General features: G+C 35.3%; 1 protein-coding gene across 2 annotated transcripts in view; it reads left to right on the top strand.

Moving 5' to 3' along the window:
• Positions 1–1,189: 1,189 nt before the first annotated feature.
• The window catches only part of LOC107028501 (CHD3-type chromatin-remodeling factor PICKLE-like), a 56,780-nt gene continuing 33,706 nt past the window's right edge, over positions 1,190–24,263 (top strand). The window contains exons 1-16 of one of the 2 annotated variants that reach the window (XM_015229584.2): positions 1,190–1,362; positions 1,654–1,803; positions 6,748–6,885; positions 7,001–7,155; positions 7,369–7,530; positions 10,846–11,090; positions 11,177–11,272; positions 11,459–11,595; positions 11,696–11,908; positions 11,995–12,102; positions 16,073–16,123; positions 16,219–16,318; positions 17,282–17,424; positions 17,500–17,597; positions 22,534–22,672; positions 22,772–22,941. In XM_015229584.2, the coding sequence (XP_015085070.1) occupies positions 1,657–1,803; positions 6,748–6,885; positions 7,001–7,155; positions 7,369–7,530; positions 10,846–11,090; positions 11,177–11,272; positions 11,459–11,595; positions 11,696–11,908; positions 11,995–12,102; positions 16,073–16,123; positions 16,219–16,318; positions 17,282–17,424; positions 17,500–17,597; positions 22,534–22,672; positions 22,772–22,941 (2,102 nt within the window). In that variant the 5' untranslated portion in view covers positions 1,190–1,362; positions 1,654–1,656. The remainder of the gene's footprint in view (positions 1,363–1,653; positions 1,804–6,747; positions 6,886–7,000; positions 7,156–7,368; positions 7,531–10,845; positions 11,091–11,176; positions 11,273–11,458; positions 11,596–11,695; positions 11,909–11,994; positions 12,103–16,072; positions 16,124–16,218; positions 16,319–17,281; positions 17,425–17,499; positions 17,598–22,533; positions 22,673–22,771; positions 22,942–24,263) is intronic. The other variant, XM_027919360.1, reaches the window with a different exon arrangement.

Consider the following 24,263-nt stretch of genomic DNA (forward strand, 5'->3'; position numbering starts at 1 on the left):
CAATCAAATATATGTGAGATTTCATATTTTATACCACTTGTATATAAAAATTATATTTCTATTTTGTATTAGCTGTATTTGTATTCATATAAGTATAATATGCATTCATCCTCTTTGTGAATATATTATGTACAATGGTATCCAATCAAATATAGGTTAGAGATTTGTATTTTATATTAATTGTATCAAAACAATTAAATTTTTATTCAGCTGTATTTGTATTCTATATCAATTGTCTTTGAAATACAATGAATACAACATATATTCATCCTCTCTCCTCCGCTCTCAATCTTTCTCACCTCTCTATTCACTCTTCTGATCTCGCTCGCCTCTTTCTTGCTCCTCTCAATCTCGTTTACCTCTCTCATCTTACTACGTACTCATTATGATACGAATCATATTGTATTTATAATTTTTCTTCAAAATTCATGAAAAAAATATAATAAATACAAATGAGTATATATAGACTATTCAATTTCAACCAACTCAAAATCACTTCCATACAATCTCAAATTTTAGATATGAGATCATGTTAATGTTTTGAATCTTCTGATATAATATCTACTCGAAATGATTCACATTTGTGGAACATCAAATTTTAAAGAAAAGGGAAAGCAACGATGTAGAATAAGACGCAAAAGAAGAACGCTGAAGAAGACACAGGAAAAGTTGGACAAAAAAGAAAGAAGAAGAAAAAAAAAAGGGAGGACAATGAAGAAACATAAGTAAATTTTAAAAATATGGCAAGTAGAGATTATGGCCGAATTGCCATTTTAAGTAAATTTGAAAAATATGATAAAAAATATGATAAGTAGAGATTAAATATGGAGATTTTACATAATTTACATAAAATACACTTAAAAGAACCGTATTATTTATAAGAAAAAACTAATTTGATCCCAAAATTTACTTTCCCTAGGAAACATACAAGATAGATAACTAGTAGATAATATAAATATGACATTTTGATCTGTATTAAACTTGATCAAATTTGCATAGTAACAAATGGATGCAACTTGATCACTTAACAATACTTTAAGGGTATCATTTTGTCAAAATATAATGTTTAAGGACATAATTTAAATAGTGAGTATAATTTAGGGATGTTTTTGGCAAAAAAAAAAGAAAAAAAAACTCCGTTTACTAACTTGGGAGCCAAAGCGGCAGTATCTGCCGACATTTTGAGGGAAGAGGGAAGAGAATATTTTTATATAAATACAAAATTGGGGAAGTTGGGACACTGATTCTGAGCGTTGCCTCTCTTCTTTTATATATATATATATATATATATATACTTGTTACTTGGTTCGCAAATCGGTGCAGTCATTTTCTGTTTGTGGCATTTACACAAACAAATAACAGGTACTTTCATTCGCTCAAATCGGTGTTGTTCGTTTTTTATTTGATTTTAGCATCTGAACGCGTTTATAGGGTTTTTGGTGCTCTTCTGTTGTTTACATTGATACTGATACTGAAGAGATACAAATATGTTTGTTTTTGATTGAGTGCTGTTCAAGTGGTTGATCTTTCTGTGTTTTCAATTTTCATTCATGATATTTGCTTTGTTCGTTTGTTTTGGGTGTCATGGAAATGTTTTTGTTGCACCATAGAAATTTCAATGTGTATAGGTTTTTGAACTTTGTTTGATTGCAGAAAATGGCTAGTTTGGTGGAGAGACTTCGTGTGCGGTCAGATCGAAAACCTATGTACAAGTTAGATGAGTCTGATGATGAAGCTGATATGATGCCTGGAAAATCTGGGACTAAGAAACAGGAAATTGAGAAAATTGTTCGAACTGATGTGGTATGTTGTTTGTACATTAGGAATTGTCTTTTACTATTTATGTACTTGGCATTTTCTATAGTAGGGTTCCTTTTTTTTTTTTTGTGTGGATGCTCTTTCATCCCATTGAATCTACAACTCTAAATTTCATTTATAAATTGCTCTTGTATATTTGGTTGATTATTGCTAATTCTGTTACCATCTCTTTGCTTGACTTTTTTATTCCATAGTAGGGCTCTTTCTCCCAACTTTAGTATTGATATGTTTACGTGTGTGTATCGTTTTAAGAATCCATTTTCAGCTTCAAGATATGACTTAGACTATACACGACTTGGGCTTTAGCTTGGTCATCATGGGGAAAGCCGTACCTCTTTTTTTGTCTGCTAAGTTAGGTATAGATAACTTAATCAAGCTTGGTGCGTATGCCTGTTGGAAGATAAATACATTTTTACTCTCTTTTTTTTTTTTCCTTTTCAAATTGTTGGAATGGCAACACCAGAGTTAAGCTCAGTTTTGAAATTTAGCAATTTCAATTTAATATGCTCGTCCTTTGTTTCGTGGTGTTTGTGAAAGACTGGGATCGTAGATTGATCTCTGGTTGCTTCCTTTCTGATCTGGTAAATTCCTTCTAATTGTAACTATTGCACCTTGATCTTCTGTTAAAATACATGTCTTTGTGGTGCCTCCTGATTTCTTTCAGAAGGATATGCATTAGGAGAATACATAAAATACTTGCAGTAGCAATAGGGAATGCATCCTATCCAGCAATAGCATCCTCCAAGATGAAGAGTTAGGATTACTCCCTCTTATGATAATGATATACCTGAGGACTTTCATGAAGAGGGGAACTGATTTTGAGGAACCACGGTCGGCCAATCTATTAATTGTTTGGACCATCTGAATATCTACAGTCAAAAATAAAAGAGCAGGCGCTCTTTCAAGGTTCACGGTTAATCTTGAATCTGCCTGGTAGTATGAAAGAGTTTTTGGCTAAAAACATCCCTCAACTATACACCAAACTTAAAATACATCCTTGTAATATCATAGTGAACAAGGAACATCCTTCAACTATTGAAAATCTAGCAAGTTTTCACCCTTCTGTCAAGAACTGCTAGACATCTAATAGAGCATTTCGAAACTCATGTAACACCACTATAGTTCCCCCATTTGCAACTAGGTTCTTTTTTTTTAATCAGTCAGGTTCTTTTTTAATTATAGTCAATCTTCTTCCTCCTTAAGCTGGTTAACTAGAAGAATCAACATCGATCATCTCTAAATATTAGCACTTCGTCTTTTTGCGGATGCCATTGAGTGCTCACAGTCAGAGCAGAAACAAAATGATAGATAGAAAATAGGAGAGTTTGTAAATAGGTATTATAATGTGAATGAGACGAGAAATATGTTAGCAGCATTACTAGATGACATTTCTGCCACTTCTATGATTTTTTTTGCCAGAGCATATACATATACATATAGCATAATAACAATAAGTTGTTAGCTCTTAGCTAAATTTTGATTGCTAGAACTAAAGAACCAAGTTGAGAGGGGGAAATATTTCATGTTTTAGTGGAGAATACGAACACTTTTACCTTCATTAGTTTTGGACCATTATAGAAAAAAACCAACTATCTTGCCATAGCCTTTAGTTTACCTTCTTCTAATTGAGAGCAAAGACAGTGTGAACAACACATGTACCACGTATGAAAGCAATCATTCTTCATGTTCTTGAGGGGTACTGGGTTTCAGTATCTCAGTTTCTGCATGTTTGCATGATGGCATCACAGATTTAAAAATAACCGGGGAAGATGGGTATGGAAAAGGAAGTGTACTTTAACAAATGAAAGTTACATTCATTTTTCTGAGAAATTAGAGAATGTGGGTGCCAATGAAATGTTCAAATCTGAGGAGTTTTTAGTGATTTTCACCCAATCGTTTAGATTTTTAACTGTCTTTAACTAATGGATGGGATTTGTTGATGTTTAGATATTTGAAGGATGCTTTTTGTTAACTATGATATTACAAGGACGTGCTTTAAGTTTTTAGAGTATAGTTCAAGGATGTTAAACTCTAATATGGGATGTGTGTTGAGTTTTTTTTGGCGGAGATATCTTGTAACGTGTAACTAAAAAGTGAAAGACTAAATTCTTTATCACAAAAAGTGGAATACTAACTTGTGAATTTTAAACAATATACAATACAATAACATGCATTCCAAAAAAGAAACTGATACTTAATGTTCTTCTTTTTTCGACAGTGTGACCAAAGTGTGGATTCATGAAAGGAAATTTATTATATTTAGATTGAGCATTTTTTCTTCTCGTACGTTCAATTTCGTAATCTTAGCTTCTCAAAATAATCATGTTGCATATCTTGGGATTTATTTGTAATTTCTGCCAAATCCAGTTTTTGAGGTCAGATATTACAACAGAAACTCTTCTAAGCAATTCTTGTAAAGTTGACGAATGTGAGACTTAGAAATCGTGTTTACCTTATCAAAAAAAAAAAGTTTCAGACTTAAGATGGTCATTTTGGAATTTGATTAAATTGCCTCCAAGAAAAGTTTGTTTCACCTCATAGCCTAGAGCTATTTTATTTTAGAGAAATCACAGTCCAAAGCTCTGGCTGCAGAAGTTTGTGGTATAAATCATCTCTCCTGAAGATATAAAGTTTTTATTCTCTTAGCTTTTATTTGTGAACCATGAAATGTCTTCTAAAGAAACCTACAGTCATAGATTCCTGAAGCTAGAGCTGGAAACTAAAGGAAGCTACAGAATTTTTTAGTTTTTAGTCAACCATATATCATGCTCTGCATGATAAGACTGGCAGTAACTTTTTTGTTTAGATCCAGACACAAATGGGCTTCTAGTTTACTTATCATAAAACAAATGGCCTTCTAGTCCGTGCTAGTGGAAGTCTAAGATGTACAAATTTGTACATGTGACCTGTACTCAAATGTTTTGGCTTTGGAAAGTAAAGTGCGATACTAAAGAAGTATAGAGAATGATTTGATTCAGAAGATGCAGCTGTCACAGAATCATCTAATCTTAGTACTTGACATGTGGAAAATTCTTAAGACTAAAAGTTTTAAGTGCATATAGTAATTTAGTGAATTATTTTGCTCCTATTCAATTTTGCAAGCATTATATTCTGTAGCAAGGTAGTCATAAACTAAATGAATTTCTGAAAACTAGATACTAGGGCACACGAGATAGTTGGCTAATTTTTGTGAGGCTTAATGCATATTTGTATCATGCCAATTTTGTAAAGATAACACCAGCTTAATGTGTATCAATGCATATATTTGATTTATTATTAAATGCTTTTCCATGTTGAAGATATATTTGATTTATAAAGAATTACTACATGCCAAGGTACATCTTCTGTGTGTCCATACGTTAGATTTGGTTAAACTCTTATGAAAAATATAGAGAAATTGGGAAAAAGTAGCTACAGTGGATAGTGTTGGAGACTGAAAGTAGCGTGAAGTAAAGGAAATAACCAGTAACTTAATTTATTTATCTTGATCTTTTAAAAAAAGTAGTGTCCATTTTAACCTCCAATTTGTTTTTTATGATGGGTGTTATATGGATGTTATTGAAGAGAAACATAACAAGTTTTGTAACTGGGTAACAGCACGATTTTGTAATACTATATATACAAATTCAGATGGTTAGAAAAATCATTAAATGTTTCAGTTTCAGAAGTTCCAAGCATCTCTAGATACTGAGAAACAATAATGGATGTAGGACCATACATTTTGGATACAGTGAGATGTGAGTATATCTTTTAGTGTGTAATCTCTTACTATGTCCTCACTTTTTGTTAAATTTCTTTTTGTACCAATTTATCAATAGAAGAAACATTTCTTCACAAAGATAATTGATGTTACTCATTACTTGAGACTATCCCGCGTTCAATGCTTTGTGCACTAGACTCTTTCTTTTTTTCGTTTGAAGAGTAAAATGATTTTCCAATTTTCCATCGATATTTTGATTTATCAACATTTTACCTTAGATCTCACCACGTATAAATTTTTTCCACGCATAACAACGTATTTTTATGAGAAATTGATAATTAGTAAAAAGTAGAGTACTTTCTTTCTATGATATAAGATATTGTACAAGCAATACACCAATTAATGATACAATTAACTAATAAAAATGCATTTTTGTCATTCAGTGCATCTGTGAGACATTCCATATTAGGTTCATGCATACACAAATTATTTGTCTATTCTTATTTTGGATCTTTTTACCAACAGGTTATGCTTGTCACATAAAACATCTAATCTTTTTCGCTAAGACCTTTTTTGTTTCACTTACATATAATTAATATTATATCGTGTCATGCACCTGCTATTATATATAGATTAGATAAAGTAGTAACTATTTAACTGTAATCTGGACAACTTTCTTTCTATAAACAGAGGACGTATTTAACCCAGGAAAAAGGATAAAGAACGAATATATTATAAGAGGATATTTAGTGATGAATCCACAAACCACTTACAAGCTATCATCACTTTACATAGATGAGTACCAAGTTTTCGATAAGAGTCCTCATAGCCGTAGGGTTTTCTTCTGCACCTCTAACGCTTCTATTCTTCCATTTTCGTTATGGCTACTAACGATCAAGTTAAAAAAGAAAGAAGAAAGTTTTTCTTTACTCATGGAATGGTAATGTACCCAAATAGGCCGATGAGGAGGAGTACTACAGAATATACCGCCTCTGGTTATATTTACATCCTTTCCCTTTGTCCTTGATTGATTACATCATATGTTAGTTTCTTTAGGGAGTTTTGCTCATATTTTAGGAATAAACAATGCAAGATCCATTAATCATAAACACGTGCCAGTACATAACAGCTTTCCGGAAACATGTTCTCTTTTGTAGTGTTTAATTGTAATGACCTTTATTTGTTTTACTTGCATCAGAAATAATAATGCAAATTGCTTCTTTTGATAGAAAGACGACTCCTGTCAAGCTTGTGGAGGAGATAGTAATCTTTTGTATTGTAAAACGTGTAACTATGCTTACCACCCCAAGTGTTTAGTTCCTCCACTAAAGGCTCCTCTTCCAAGCAGTTGGAGTTGCCCTGAATGTGTATGTGCCCATCCTCCTATCAAATTTATATATTTAAACATGGATTTCTGATATTGTCGTCAGTTCCCTTCCCTTCCCACCTAGATTTACGCTAGATATTGCCATTTTTCTGTAGGTGAGTCCCCTGAATGATATTGACAAAATATTGGACTGTGAAATGCGCCCTACTGTTGCTGAGGATCAGGATGCTTCCAAGCTAGGGTCGAAGCAAGTATTTGTTAAACAGTACCTTGTTAAGTGGAAAGGATTGTCGTATCTTCACTGCACATGGTATTTATTTTTAACTACTACTTTATTTGCTCTAGATTCTCTTTACACCTATGACAATATAGCAACAAAGATCATCTTGTAGTGCTTATAACTGTCTTCGATGCTCACCATAATGCTTGTTTGTGTAAATGATCAGTTCAATATGTTATGTTATCTCTTTTAGACCTTTTGACATCTTGTATTTGAAGTCGTACTGCGCTTTAACTATTGCAGGGTGCCAGAGAAAGAGTTCGTAAAAGTTTACAAAGCATATCCCCGTTTGAAGACTAAAGTGAATAACTTCCATCGCCAAATGTCATCAATGACTAACTCTGAAGATGAATACGTCGCAATCCGACCTGAGTGGACTACAGTTGATCGAATTCTTGCTTGCAGGTGCTATTAAAGAACTAATTTGTAGATATTCAGTTGAGATGCTTTATTTAAAAAATATGGGGAGTTGAGCTGTCCTCAAAATTTTTTGTTCAATGCTTGCATGCAAAATTGATAATATTAGTTAAGAGTTGTTATCCTTAGCTTAAGGTTGAGCTGATTTAATCATCAAGTGGAAATCATTGTTGAGAAGTAAGCTCCATGTAAACAGTTGAAACGTCCATGAGCTGTAAATGGTAGTGGTGTAGGATACAAAAGTCCAACCACCAACACTTCCATGACAAAACTACAAATCTCCAATCTCTTCTAAGAAGTTCATGTATTGCTCCATATTTTCAATGACACTGCTTTTACACCAAAAATACAAATTCAAAAGACAACATTCCCGGGATATATGTTGCCCTTTCGCTTTAAAGTAGATCTTATTCGTTTTTGGCCAAATTGTCCATAAAATGCATAGAGGAATTGTTCTCCATACTGCTTGTTTACTTTTTGCCATTTAAGAAATAATGCCATGTCTTGAACAAGCTCCTAATATTGGGAGGCATTACCCATTTGATACCATACATATTTAGAAAGAGTTCCCAACATTGCTCTCCATCAAATATTTAAAAGAACTCTGTCAGTTAGATTTGATGGCAATTGTGAAAAGAGCTTTTAGCAGGAACTCACATTTGGAGTTGCAATTTTTTTTAGTTTTTTGCTATGTCAGGTGATAAGAATCCTATAGAAGTAGAGGGTTTTCTGGTGGGATCCTCACCAACAGATTAAGATTGCAGTCAGTCTGAAAATGATTGAGTGACATTGTGTTTTCGACCCGACCAATAACTTTATAAGGAAAAGTCAAGAACTTAAGGAAAATTAGGAAATGCGATGAAGCTAAAAATAAATATAAAGAAATGAAACCAAACTGAATTAAAGATGGAACGATTTCAAGAAAGTGTTCCTGAATTCAAGTTGGATCAAGAAGGTCAAGAATGACTTCGAGAACTTCAGGATAATTCTATCTTCAAATTTTTTTTCCTAACAACACTTATTAGTCAGAAAGAATGCTTTTGGGGAGAAGTAATTTAGGAAATAGATAAAGGATCTGACCTCTTTTAGAGTAACAACAACAACAAGAAGTTGCAACTTACAACCTTTCTTGAATATCTAAACATGATCTAAGATTTAGTAAGAATATTCTTACTACTTTTAAGTTGATTCTTGAAGGTTGAAGAATAAATCCAAGAGTAACCCATACAAAACTTGAAGGAAATATTATTTTTAGATAATGGTAACTATCGTATTCCTCAACATTAAGGAATGCTGGCTACCTCAAAAAGTGTTACAAGGTGAATAAGTACAATCTAGTTTACAGAGAGCCTATGAAATCTACTTAACAATTTCATATTACACCAAAAAACTGTGTGGATAGACAGTTCCCTTTCACAACATGGATGTACTTTGATTTGTTACTAGAAATATGAGTAAAAGCACCCAAATCAAGAATCCATGGTCCAAATGAAGAAGATTGTGCGACACAGGCAAACAAGTTACTAGAGGTCTCAAACGTCTGAATCTGAGAATGAATGATTAAAATGTTGTAGATTTGAACACTGAATGATTAAAACGGTATGTTTTCAACATCTGAATGTAAATAATCTATATATATATACATAATAAAATACAGTTTCAAATAAAAATGAATTAAATATTAAAAATTAAAAAAGAATCAATAAAATAAAATCATTACTTGATGAAAAATGAAATACTTGTACTTGCTAGTGATGGTGAAGATATTTTGTAGTGCTGGTGGTAATGTTAGTAGTTGTTAGTGGCTAGTAAGGTTGGTCGGGATAGTTGCGATGGTGGAGGTGGTTGGTGTTATGTTGACTATCATAATGGTGGCGCTTGGCAGTGGTGTTTGGTTGTTGTAATGGAGTTACTTGATGTTAGTAGTTTGCGGTGCTGATGGTAATGGGTGAAGAATGTGTGGTGGTTGGTGATGTGTTTGTGGTAGTTGGCGGTGATACTAGTGGTGATGATGGAGGTGGTTGATAGTAGAGATTGACCATAATGGTGGTAGTGGAGATGGCGGTGGTGGTTGTGGTGATTGAAGAAGTTGCCAATTTATTGGAAGTTCTAAACTCACATCCAACTATATTTGTGAGACATGACAATCTAGATGGAAACTACACAACAAGGGGGTGTTCACAGTGAAATCATGTTATTGGAATCTTAACACACTACTAACAGAGCTAGACAGATGGCCTTGGAAGCTAGTTTGGAAGACCAAATGCCCTCCAAAGGTGGCTTGTTTTACATGGTTGGTATGTAGAAAGGCATGCCTAACTCATGAGGCTTTACAGTAAAGGGGCTGGCAGATTTGCTCAAGACGTGTCATGTGTGAGAAGGAAGAAGAAATCTATGATCATCACTGTAAGGCAGCTTTGAGCCTATGGAACATGTTTATTTTGTTTGTTAGGTGTTGTCATCACTGTAAGGCAGCTTTGAGCCTATGGAACATGTTTATTTTGTTTGTTAGGATTTAAGTGGGTGATGCCTAACATGACAGTGGAACTCCTAAGCAGTTGGAAAGGTATTGACAACAGAGGAAGAAAAGAATTCTGGTGGAGAACTATCCCAGCATGCTTATGGTGGACTCTTTGGAAAGAAAGGAACTCAAGGTGCTTTGATGGACAAAAAAGCCTTACAGAAAATTAGAATGAATTGTATAAGCCTTTTCTTTTTTTGGTTTAAACAAAATCATACAAGGGAGGTAGTAGAATTAGTTGATTTTATAGGAAACTTGTAAAGAATACCTTATGTGGGATGTAAGTTTTCAATTCATCATTTTTTGGATGATGAATCTTTTGGTGTGAATACAAGGTTATTTTCTCAAAAAAAGTGATCCTTGATATTCCTAATTACAAACATGATGTCGATTCTAGTGTCTTTTGGAACAAAAATAAGGTAAAAACTTTTTGGCCCGAAATTCATTTAAGTTGGTGTTATTTTCCATGTTAACTAGAATATGCTCTTGCCATATTAACAAGTTCCCTTATTCTAAATAATTTTAAAACTAGAGACCCTTATTAAGAAATATGATTGTGTTAATAAAGCAAGCATATACATGTCAACGGCCACATGGGGAGGGGGGGGGGAGGGTATTAAGTGGCATGTTAGTATAGTAATTGATTGTTAAATACCTACTAGTTGAGTTTTCTATTCCTTAAATTGTTCATTTTATTTAAGATTTACTATTTTGGGCCTACAAATGAAGTACAAGTCTCAGGGTAAATTGCATCTAATAATAATATGCTCTGATGTTCTTAGGGGAGACGGTGAAGAGAAAGAGTATCTTGTTAAGTGGAAGGAGCTTCCGTATGATGAGTGCTACTGGGAATTTGAATCAGACATTTCTTCTTTTCTGCACGAAATTGAAAGATTTCATGTAGTTCAGTCTAGACGTAAAAAATTTTCAAGTAAGCAAAAGGGAAGGCCTATAGAGACAACTGAATCTAACAAGAAAGCCAAAGAGTTTCAACAGTACGAAAGCAGTCCTGAATTTCTTTCTGGAGGTATATATGGTACCATTTTTAATTAGTCTATGTATGTTATATTCATCTAGTGAAGTTCCTTAATCTTCTCTGTGGTTGAAATAAAGGATCACTGCATCCATACCAGCTTGAAGGGCTGAATTTCCTGCGTTTTGCTTGGTCCAAACAGACACATGTCATTCTGGCTGATGAAATGGGGCTAGGTAAGACTAATTTTGTTCTTCCACTGCTTCAATTTTTTTAATCTTGTCTTTTTTCTAATTTGCTTTATCATATACAACTGCAACATGGTCCTTTCCTGTATTATTTTTCTCTGTTGTCCTTATTACATATAGTATATTCTGCAATACTGCTAGTTCTTTTTTGCTGATGCATTTTCAATCTTGCAGGCAAAACAATACAGAGTATTGCACTTCTAGCCTCTCTTTTTGAAGAGAAGGTCTCTCCACATTTAGTAATTGCACCTCTTTCGACATTGAGAAATTGGGAGCGTGAGTTTGCCACTTGGGCTCCTCAAATGAATGTGGTAAGTTTGAGGTGATGTAATTCCTACTATGAATAGCAGAATAATAATTACTAAGATGAATATCAGATTGTTCTTCTCTGAGGAGAATTAACATCCATAGGTTATGTATGTGGGAGGCGCACAAGCTCGTGCTGTTATTAGAGAATATGAACTTTTTTTCCCCAAAAATCTTAAGAAGACCAAGAAAAAGAAATCTGGTCAAATTGTTGGTGAAAGCAAGCAAGATAGAATAAAATTTGATGTCCTCCTCACATCATACGAAATGATCCTCATGGATAGTGCCTCTCTGAAGCCAATCACGTGGGAGTGCATGGTAATTTCCTTCAAAAAATCCTTAATTGTGCCATTAGCTTTTGTTATTCCTTTTGCCTCTAAAAGATGCTTGGCATCTGCATTTAGATTGTTGATGAAGGTCATCGTCTTAAGAACAAGGATTCCAAGTTGTTTTCATCTTTGAAGCAGTACTCTAGCAGGCACCGTGTTCTTTTGACTGGAACTCCTCTCCAGGTTTGTTACAATAGGTTGCTTTCTAGTCCCATTTCATGTTTGGATATCCTGTTACATAGAATCATAAGGTGTATACAGTATACCCGTGTATTTATCCTGATGTTGCATCTGTCATACTAAAATAGTTGGTACAAAATTAAACACCTACGTTTCTCGGAATCTCATTATGGTTCCATTGGTTGGACAAGTATATGAGTATGCGTATTTGACTTTTCATAAAGAAATATACAAGTATTAGTAGTAGAAACTGCTTTGCATAAACATGTGAGTGCACATAACCACTTTGAATGCTACAGTTTTAGACGAAATTCTATGTTAATTTTCCATATCACTGCCTGCTGGGGCTTATTTAGGGGTAAAAATGTTACTAACTTAGCTTGTGAAATGAAGTTTTATTCGTCTTAAGACAACTTTGGAAGGATGTGTAACGGTTGGCTCGGAACTGAGGAGACACCAAAGCACCTCTGGTGGGCTAGAATCTAAGTCAAAGGCCCCCCAGATAAGAGTACAGTAAGGAGATTTGATCTTTAAGATCTCTCTTTGGGTGGGAAAATACGACAGCTTTCAGTCCTAAAATGGTTGGAAAACCTCCTTCCAGATAGTGCGACCTGAATCTAGGATCCTTTGGGTACAACAAACTTGTGATGGGCATGCAGCGGTTGTGGGTAGGGTGGGGGTTTAGTATTTGAATTTCAAAACGATAAAGTTAGGGAGACACGTGGCAAGGATTTAAAGACATTGCAGCTGAAGCAGACCAAACATTATCGGGCCAATCCCTTTGGCCTCTGTTAAAATTACAAATGACAAAGGCAAAAGGAGGCTGACAGGTTACAGGTATATGGGCAATGCAAAACCTATTAATAAAGGAAATAGATGTAAGCTGCCTGACAATTTTTATAAAAACCCATGACCAGATTCTGGGCCTTCAATCAATAAAAATAAAAATAACCCAAAGTTTGCTGCTGAGACTGCACTTCCTGATTTTGGGTCGTCATCTTAACCTGACAAAGTCAGTTTCGAACAAATATTTTGGTTCTGACAAAATAGGCATTAGTCCTAATCTTTGTTGAAATCGAAGGTGCTACCAGAGGCTTGACCCGTGCTTCTTAGACCTCTTCTCTTCTTCTTCTTCTTCTTCTTCAAAATTCTCCCTGTTTTTTTTCAGAAATTTGCTGAGTTTATGGAACCCTTACCTGCAAAATAGAAAAGAGATAATGAAGTTACCATTTTCAAAAAAAATAAAATAATAAAAAATAGACAAGAGATGATGGGGAGGAGAAACCTGAATGATTGGGAGATGAACAGAATGATTTGAGTTTTTCAAACAGCTGGATAACTTTACATGAATCCAGGATGGAGAGGACACACTGAAATGTCAAGGACATAGCAGTAGAAGAGTCAGTGCTAATGCATCTTATAAAAAATAAATCAACCTCAACCTCAAGTAAGTAATTGCTCTGGAAACATATCTGAAGACCAAAAGATCTTTTTTTTTTGAACTGGTAACTTTTTCTATATATGTTAGAATCCAAATCTTACAAGAGTTGTAGCAGCCCCATATTTACAAAGTACTACCTACATCTATGATTCTATGATCCTATGTCTATAATGAGTCTAAAACATCAATGATAGAGACAGGATCATTTAAAAGTAACTGATTACACCAAAAACACAGTAGCAAGATGAAATTAAGCTTAATCTGTTGCATCCTGTTCTCTATGCTCTCAAAACACCTAGAATTCCTCTCCTTCCATATTGTCCACCAAATGCTTGCTGGGAACGCAGCTTGTTCCCAACTTGTTAAGGCCTCTGTAATTTTCCCAGGCATGCTCCATGCTATTCCTCTGAGGTTCAAAAACAATCTCCATAGTTGTCCTGTGATTCTACAATATAGGAATAAATGATTCACAGCTTCTGCCTGCTCCCCACAGAATAAGTACCTGGGGCTTAAATTATCCCTCTTTTCATTAGGCTCTCTTGGGTAAGCACTGCTGCCTCCTTTGCCAAAAGCCACACAAAGCATGCCACTTTATATGGTATTTTGGTTTTCCTAATGTTCTTCCATGGCCAACTGTTTGGCTGCTGGTTGTGGTTCATTTTCCTGTACGGTTTGCTCACTTTGTATGTGCCTTTTTCATTTCCCTTCCGCAATAGTTCATCTTCATCTGTTCCCAACCCACCCACTGAACTGCTCAATCTTGTTGATGGAATCTGCCATTCTTGGTATTTCCCAATCATCGAATTGCCTTCTGAAGTTGAATCTCCATCCCTCTATTGTCCATAATTCTGCCATGGTACTCTGTTGGTGTAGTACTAATGAGTAGATATCTGGAAATAACCTTTCTAAATTGCCTTCTTCATGCCATTCATCTTTCTAGAACCTAGGTTTAGTCCCATTGTTCACCTTGAACAAGCACAGTTCATTCCAGAGATCTCGGGTGGATCTCCATAAGTTAATCCATAAGGAGTTGTATTTTCCTTAGTCATCCATGTGTCTTCCTCCTCATACTTAGCTTCTATGACTCTTGCCCATAGAGTTGTAAGACCAAAAGACCTTTTAAGGTTGCATGTTTCACATGGTTACTGGCAAAAGAGGCTGAGCTCACACAAGAAACTCTAATCAAGACAAATAGATTCTATGTTCAAGATGTTCTTTTTTTTTTTTTTATGTAAAAAGGAACTGGAGACAGTGGGACATCTGTTTTTACGCTGCAATGCAACTGATCAGTTATGGAAGATCTTCATTAATCTCAGAGGCATAGCATGTGCAATGCCTAGAAAGATTACTAAAGCTCTCTTTAGTTGGGAAGCAGCTGGAGCTGGAGCATATGATAGAGGCAGATGAGGATGGTCCCTGCATGCAGTTGGTGGACTATTTGAAGACAAAAGAATGCTCTATAAACAGCAGCAATACAGTCAAAAGATCAAAGTCAACTGTATTTTTGTTTTCTGTTTTTGGTGCAACCAAACCTACCCTTAAGATGCACTATCTATCCTAGACACATTAGGTTCATGTTAGGAAGGAAGATTTGTTTGCTGACTTTTGCTCACAGCTCACTTGTATATAAGGTTTCAGTACTGTTTTGTAGTTAATATATACAAAATGTTTTCTCAAAAACAAAGTTAAATAGAGGAGTCCAACAAGTCCAAGAAGGGTTGGGAAAGTTGAAGTACAAAAACTAGTGTTAGGTAAACTTTATGAGTAACAGTGGGAGTTGCAAGGGAAGATTACTGACTTACAGGGTAACCATGGAGCTGAAAATATTTAGCTGGAATGTGAGGGGGACTTAATAATAGGGCGAAAAGTAGTGTTCTGAAGACATTGATAGTGGAATGGAGAGGTGATGTTTATTGCTTGCAGGAACAAAACTGGATTTCATGATTTCATCATTAATCAGATAACTATTGCCAAACAGATGGCGAATTTCACATATGTAGGGAAGCTGAAAGTAGCAGTGGTGGTATCCTGATTATGTGCGATATACAATTATGGAGTCAAATATTGTGCACTAGGTCAATATAGTTTAACTGTGCATCTTGAAAAACTTTTTCAGAACTATAGCTGGTAATTAAATGGGATTTACAGACCATACTGTACTAGAGTCTCGAGATAAATAGTATGTGTACTTTGAGATGGATGCAACAAGGGTTGTATGTCATGGTCCGTGGCAATTTTTGGTGATTTTAATATCACCAGATATGTGGGAGAAAGAAAGGGCAGCCAGAAGAACTAGTGACATGTTTAACTTCTCTAGATTATTGATGTCAGTATGTTTTGATTCTGCCATCTATCTGAAACAGTCAACTCGCTTGTAACACTTCGTATTTCCGAATAATTGTTTCCTTCAAATAGACCAGAACGAGCTTTTTTGACATGCAAAAATTGACTTGCATAAGGACACGGCTTTATTCTTTCTTTCTTTCTTTTATTTCTGTTGGCTGTAGTAATTATTCTTTCTATGCCTTTCAGAACAATCTGGATGAACTTTTCATGCTGATGCACTTCCTTGATGCTGGGAAGGTCAGCCCCACAACATGTTTCTAGCAAAATATACAGAACTTATTTACTTGTTGAGTTATCATGTGCTGTTTTGTGAGACCTGTTGTCAAATTCAGTTTGGTAGCTTGGAGGAATTCCAGCAAGAGTTTGCGGACATTAGTCAGGAGGAACAGGTTTCAAGACTTCATAAAATGCTGGCACCTCATCTGCTCAGAAGTACGATTATGAAACTTCTTCCTGTGTTTGTCTTTGAATATTTTCATGATATCTATTGGTGAAATGTACATTTTTTCTACTTTTCCTTGGTATAGTTAGTCATAATTTCCATTATTGATTTCTTGATGTCATACTAGCTATATCCTTGTAAAAGCCTCTTTCCAAATTGTAATATAGATACTGTAGTAGCATGAAGCTTTTCATTGTGAACACAAACTTCTGGGGTTTGTCTTTACTGTAAACTATGCCTTATTGTGTTTACATCCTCCCAGGGGAAATAGTTGGTAATAGAATAAGCATTGGCAATTTGTAATTATTCAAGTAGGATATGTCAAATTTCCCCTTTATAATTTCATTAGAAATTCTACTTTGGTAGAGCTTTTGTCTCCTCCTAAATCAGCTGCCTATATTCATATGATTTGAGGTAGCACTCTCTCTTGATTATCTTTATTGGTCCTACGTACGTAACTGATGGGACTATATGAGTTATGATTGAGCTTCTTACAATTCACATATATTTTCAACAAAATGGAGGGAACTTATGAAGAAAAAAGTAATCCCAGCATGTATATTATTTGTTGGTGTTGGCCATAGAAATCAAAGATTGTTTACTTTATTTAAAAATTTTGAAGATGGTGTTGTGTTTTGGTTATATTTTTTTACAAAGGAGAGGAGGGCATTTTATTTGGATTTATAAAGATGGAGTTGGAAAACAGGTTATAAGTTTTTCAATTTTGGAATCCAACTTCAAGTTGAATTTGGAATTTTCATGGCCAAACATTGATTTTCCATGAAGTGGAAATTATTCCTGAAAAAATGAATAATTTTATGATTAAACAGGTCCTTAGTGTAACTCAGTTTGTTTTTGTAGAGATTCACGAGGCAGTTGATTGTTTCAAGAAACATGAATTTAGGTAACTTACATCTATTTAAAATAATATTGTTGCATGTTTGATATTTCAGGACTCAAGAAAGATGTCATGACTGAGCTGCCTCCTAAAAAGGAACTCATTTTACGTGTGGAACTGAGTAGCAAGCAGAAAGAATATTACAAAGCTATTCTGACTCGTAACTTCCAGATACTGACTCGCAAGGGAGGTGCTCAGGTGGGCCAATTTCTTGTCTGAGATACCTTTATGCCACAGTAGGAATTCTGACCTCACTGGATGTTTGTGTATCAGATTTCGCTTATAAATGTGGTGATGGAGCTGCGCAAACTTTGCTGTCATCCATTTATGTTAGAAGGTGTTGAGCCAGAGGACAATGATGAGTTTACCAAGTATGTCATGTTTCTTGATAGTCATCTATATGATTGTTAATACTTGTTTCTGAAGATTGAGTTGTCGAGATTTTTCGTAAGGGATCTTTTCTTTTTGAGTATCTCTTTTGGTTATGCAAAGTTTTGTTTTGTCATCTGTAATTCTAGTCACATTAAATATCACATGCAATGCTTCAAAATGGCTCTTTTAAGTCAATTGGTGGTAGAACTGCACATAATCTCTTACATTTAAAGGTAAATTAAAGTTCATTTTGACAAAACAATTGAATTTTAATTTCTTACTATTTCTCAAAAAGGGAAATTCCATGGGTGAGTGGGATGTTGATAAAATCCCACTTAAGCCCTGAAGCTAAGGTGCAAACACACATTGAGTTTGTCTCACATAGGTGGAGCGTTAGGATAGGCACCAAATCAATTATTGCTATGCCCGTGAGCTCCATGTTGCAGAGTGAACCATTAAGCAGTAAGTATAACTAGCAAAGCAACAGTCCTTGTTAAGGCCAAGTTTTGGATGTATATTTAGTGAAAGGAATGAAAACTAAAGAATTTGGTATGATAAATACAGTGATTAATGTGTATTAGAAAGCTAAAACGACCAGGGGCGGACCCACATGGTGTCCGCCAGGTGCTCGAGCACCCATTAACTTCGTTACGAAATATATATATCTATGTAGAAATCGATAGGTATTTGTATAAAATTAACATAGAGCACCCAATGAATAAATCATATAGTTGGCCCAATGGTTCTAGGATGGGTACTTAAGACTCTTTTAATGTTGTTGTACCAAGGTTCGAATCTCATTGTTAACAAATATTTTTTATAGTTTCACTTCAGAGCACCCACAACCTTAAAATCCTAGATCCGCCACTGAAAACGACATCTTTGCATATAAAAGTTTTGAGATACAAAATTGTGTTTGAACTTGATTGTTATAGTTTTGCTTCATGTATCTTATTTTTTGTCGACTTTTCAATTCCTTGATCCATATAATTATTGTATATGTATCGCTTCTTCCATTTCCTTTTATATGTAGGTGTTTGACTAGACATGTAGTTTAAAAAATAAAGATTTTTGGCACATACAAAGACTTGTGTCTTAAGCATGCCATGCCACTTTTATGGTATAAAGAGCATGCTATTAAGGGTAAGATGAGAAGTTTAAAGTACATGAGTTTCCAAATTAACAGAAGTATCAATTCTTTTGGAATAGTCTAAAAAGGAAAAGAGTACAATATAAATAAAACACAGGGAGTTGTTACTTTTTTGTTATCTTTTTATATGTTTTCTTCATGTACATCTTTCTTGATTAAAGTGCCTTCAAATGCACTTTGTTTTGAAGTTTCAATAGAACATTGATGCCTTTGGCAACACTTGGTGAGTGGAATTTGGCATTGTTAGTAAGGGTTGAGAGTGGAGTAGGGCTGATATGAGAGGAGGGGAAGGTTCTACCTTGAACTATAGAAGGGCAAATGTAGAAGGAGGCTACAAATTTTTGTTGATGTTCACAAACCTCAAAAACATTGCCAAATTAGAGAGGCTGCTAGCAGCCCGGGAGGGGTGAAAGACATGCAGGGTTTGAGGGTGGGGGATCATGAGGAGCTGTGGTGGGCTAACGATTGGAAGGGGAAAAGTTGGATGGGATGAGGGTGGTGAGGAAAGTGAGAGGTCGTCCCGGAGGTGGTGGTGCCAGGTGGCTGCTTTTTTGTAGGGGAAGAGAAGATGAGTGGAAGTTAAACTTGAGAAAGTAGATTACTATGAATTTTTTCTCGTTCTATTTCTCTATTATTTCTTTTTGGGTCATCTTAGAATAAGTATATGAATAGTATATAGAATCCTACTTGGATAAAGATTTTAATATAATGTCTATACATAGAGACTAGAGTTCGGTGTGGTAATGTAGATATACAATTAAATAAACTATTTTTCTTTAATATTTCTCAAATGGTATCAGAGCCAAGTTGAGAAGCATCCGAGACAAAGAAAGCCATTATCGTGCATCTTTCTGCTGACCCCTAAGATCTGATATGCATAGTTCCACTTTCATCAGTTTTGTGCGAAAACCAATACCACTAAGTGGTCTAGTATCTCCCTGTGACATAACCCCAAATAGTGCTGCCGCAAACTGACCTCCCATGCGCTACCCAAAAGGTTGTCACCTCCAGCGAGATCTGATCGTGCACCAACAAGTGAGCCTTTTCTAGCCATTCATACGATCTTCTTGTGGAGATTTACTTGTCTCTTGATTTTGAGATGACCTATACACTTAATACCAAATTCTAAGCACATCTCGACGACAATCACTTTTCTGGATGCCTTCTTATAATTGGAAATTTGGAATGCTTTTCTCCACGGTGATCTTGAGGAAGAAATTTATATGTAGCAACCACCTAGATTTATTGCTCAAGGGGGAGTCTAATATCTCTGTATATGCTGTACTGGGCACTCTATGGTCTTAAATATCCTAAAGCATGGTTTGGGAAAGTCCAGCACCTTAATTCAAGAGTTCGGCATGACTCCTTGTGGAGTTGATTACTCTATGTTTCATCAACATTCTGCACCAAATTTTGTGTATTTATTTGGTTACTTATGTTAACGATATTGTTATCACCAGCAATGTTCAGGATGCAAAAGCAGAATATAGTTATCATGTCCAATGATCTAGTGTCTTAGAAGAGTATGAAACAGTGTGGTTGCTTGATCCGATGCAAAAGCAGAATATTGAGCAATGCCTACAACACTTGTGAAAGAGTAAATGCCCTCCAAAGGAAGCTTCTTTTACCTGGTTGGTAACTTGGTATGCAGAAAGGCTTGCCTAACTCATGAGGTTTTATAGAAAGGGGCTAGCAGTTTTTCTCAAGATGTGTTGTATGTGAGCAGGAAGCAAAAGTTAATGATCATCTATTCCTTCATTGTAAGGCATCTATGAGCCTATGTAACATTTTCTTATGTTTGTTAGGAGTTAACTGGGTGATGCCCAACACAATGATGGAACTCTTAAGCCTTTGGGAAGGTATTGGTAACAAAGGAAGAAAAGAATGCTGATGGAGAACTATCCTAGCAGGCATATGGTGGACTCTTTAGAAAGAAATGAGTTCAAGGTGTTTTGATGGACACAAGACTAATTTAGAGAAGAGTAGATTTGTATAAGCCTTTTGTTTTTTGGTGTAAACAGAATCTGATAGGGTCGGTAGTAGAATTTGTTGATTTTATAGGAAACAACAACGACAACAACATACCCAGTGAAATTCCACTTGGGAGGGTAGAATGTACATAGACCTTATCACTAGCTCGTATAGGTAGAGATGTTGTTTAAAGACCCTCGACACAAAGGCAACAATCACATATACAAAGAAGAAAATATAGAAAGTCAAAGGAAATAGTGCCAAGTCTACTAGAGGGGAGCAACAACAACAAGGAAGTAGTGCAATAATCGAAACACAATAAACAACATACTAGGATAGAGTATTAAAACAATATTAAATAATGATAGATATCAAAAACAAGAACTACAATGATACAACTACTATAATGGTAGACACCAAACATCTAATCACTTCTCTTCAATACTTTTTCGGTCTACTGTTGCCTCCTCTTGTATGCTCTACAACCAACCTCTCGCAGCTCCTCACTGGTGCATCCATATATCTCCTATTCACATGCTTAACCATCTCAGTCTCTTCTCTCACTTTATTTCAAATATTCTCATTTCTAATATTATCTCTCCTAGTAAGACCACTCATCCAACTCAGCATCCTTATATCTGCAACTTGCATTTGCTGAACATGCGATCTTTTAACTGGCCAACACTCCACCCCATATAACAATGTTAGTCTAACACTACTTTATAGAACTTACTTTGAGTTATAGTGATACCTTTTTCTCACACAAGATTCCAGAGGCAAACCTTCTCTTCATCCATGCTTCACCAATATAATGTGTGGTATCTTCTTCGATGTCCTCACTCCCCTTGGAGTATAGATCCAAGGTACTTGAATCCATCTCTATTGGGGTACTTTTTGTGTCAAGCCTCACTTCCACGCCTTCCTCATGCATCGCGTCACTAAATTTACACTCCACATACTCTGTCTTGGTCCTGCTCAACCTGAACCCTTTAAGTTTGTCTCCACACGTCCAGCTTCACATTAATTCCATTGTCCGTTTCATCAATCAGTACTATGTCATCCACAAATATATGTAGCCAAGAGGCCTTTCATATCTCATCAAATCTAGTATTCAATGAGAGGACTAAGCACATTGAGATTGATTGTTACTTTTTCAAAGAAAATATACTCTTAGCAGATATTGTTATAAAATTTGTGAAAAAGAGTGATCAACTTGCAGATATCTTCATCAACTCCCTCGCCGGTCCTCATATTAATTACATCTCTACCAAGTTGGAAACTTATGACTTGCATGCCCCAGCTTGAGGGGGAGTGTTGGAATTGAAATAGTATAAAGAATCCTACCTAGACAAGGATGGTAATGTATTGTCTATAAATAGGGCTCGGTGTAATAGTGTTGATACCCCGTTCAATAATACTTTTCCTTTATATTTCTCACAGGTCAAAATGTTCTCTCTTTATTTTTCAGTCGCTTACTTTCTATGGATTCTGATGTTCCCAATCTCCCTTAAAGTGACATTTAAAATTCTTGTATTTCCTTATCATACCATCAAGACTGTGACTGAAGTGCTACCTTTGGAAGAAGAAAATCCTTTTTTCTTCTGACCTGGGGGATCAAAATGGAGTTACATGTTGTCAGTTGCCCTTAAGTGGAATTATCCATAGATTGAAATTGCAAGTGTTGTACCAATTCTCAACAGTGTGACTCTTGATGACCTGGGGAACATGAAAGGTTCCTTCGTTTAAGAAAGTTCAATGTGCTCTTTCTGTTGACCTTTTATAAATCTGCTCTATGGCTTATTTTTATTTGACAGAGAGCTGCTGGAATCATCTGGAAAATTGCAACTTCTGGACAAGATGATGGTTAGGCTTAAAGAACAAGGACACAGAGTTCTTATATATTCTCAATTTCAGCATATGCTTGATTTGCTGGAAGACTACTGTAATTATAGGGTATGGACTCAAACAAGTTCACTAAATTATATTTTAAATCTAGTTCAATGTCTGTCTTCACTATTTGGAGTTTGACACACCTGCATGTTAATTTTTCAGAAATGGCAATATGAAAGGATTGATGGAAAAGTTGGCGGAGCTGAGAGACAAATCCGAATTGATCGATTTAATGCTAAAAATTCTTCAAGATTTTGTTTCCTGCTTTCAACAAGGGCAGGGGGTTTAGGAATAAACCTGGCAACTGCTGATACAGTAATCATTTATGACAGGTAATTTTATTGTTCCACTGGACCATCTCTATACCTCAAAAGTGGCTGCTTTTTTGCTTTAGATTGAAATCTTTTCATAATTGTGGGAACCTAGATACACCCGTGTGAGGTTTTCCTCCTTGGTTCATTGGAATTAGCTATTTAAGAAGCATCATCCTTGGATGATGGCTTTTGTCCCAAAATAAGAAACTTTATTTCTTTACCTCATGAATAAACTCTTCGTCAATTTTCTGAGGGCTAACAGGTAACACTCTAAATCTTATAAAACTTAATCGTGCTGAGCAGGTCTCCATCTTTCTCTCTCTATCAGCTGTTTTGTAGAAACTGAAACTACCTTCTTCTCCTTCTTCATATCTTACTTTTTCTACAAACGGTAGTTCTCTTAATAGAGATTTTCAGTCTCAGGGCTAGAAATGCAAGAGATACAACATTATTATCCTTTCCTTAAGCTAAACTATTCTGTATCTTGTTTCAAAAAGTATTATGAGTGACCACTATAATTGTACTTTCCCTTTTCAATCTAACAACAACATAATGAGTGTAATCCATTTGCATTCCCTTTTTTAATTGTTATATTGTAATTGGCCTATATCATTTTTTCTTGCATATTTGATTCACCCTTGCCATGCCAATTTGACGAGCTTTTTGCTTGTAGTGCTGTGGATCAAAAGTCATGCTACTCATTTCGTAATCTAGGATCATATGTGCATTTCCAAAGTCAACTGAGACAAACTTTCTTATGCCTCTTTGGTGAAGTTTTTCGTCCACTTTGTGTCAATTCTAGATATGAACTTTGATTCAGTGCTGTTCATTTAAATCTTGCTTAGTCAATGGGAGAATTAGTTCCACATTATGAAACTCTGGGAGCACCTCATTAATAGGAGAATACTGCATGCACCAAATTGTTTCATTATTTTTGATAATCGAGAAATCCCAATAAGGCACAGGTCAAAATACGATGGATAATTCCCCCTTTATATTCTTCTCAATTTAAACTCTAGGCTTTTGTTTGTGTTAAGATTCGGACTCGTGAAGATGCACTCAAACCACACATCGCTCATGCTCATAACACTAGGCCAAACCCTTGTGGTCGTTGCACCAAATGGTGTGTGGTAGGCTTTTGTTTTGGTTCCTGTTATTCTTCCCAAATTTTGTCTGAGAAACTAAATATCATGTGTTTCCTTGAAAACCCTAGGGAGGCATGACCAAAACCATTTTCGACCAACTCAGGTAAAGAAGCAAGTGGAATCTCGCTGATTTTACTTTCTTTGTATTACCTCACATCATCCTTTCTTGTCCTACTATATATATATATATATATA

This window comes from Solanum pennellii, chromosome 8, assembly GCF_001406875.1.
Source record: "Solanum pennellii chromosome 8, SPENNV200".
In the NCBI taxonomy this organism is placed as follows: domain Eukaryota; kingdom Viridiplantae; phylum Streptophyta; class Magnoliopsida; order Solanales; family Solanaceae; genus Solanum; species Solanum pennellii.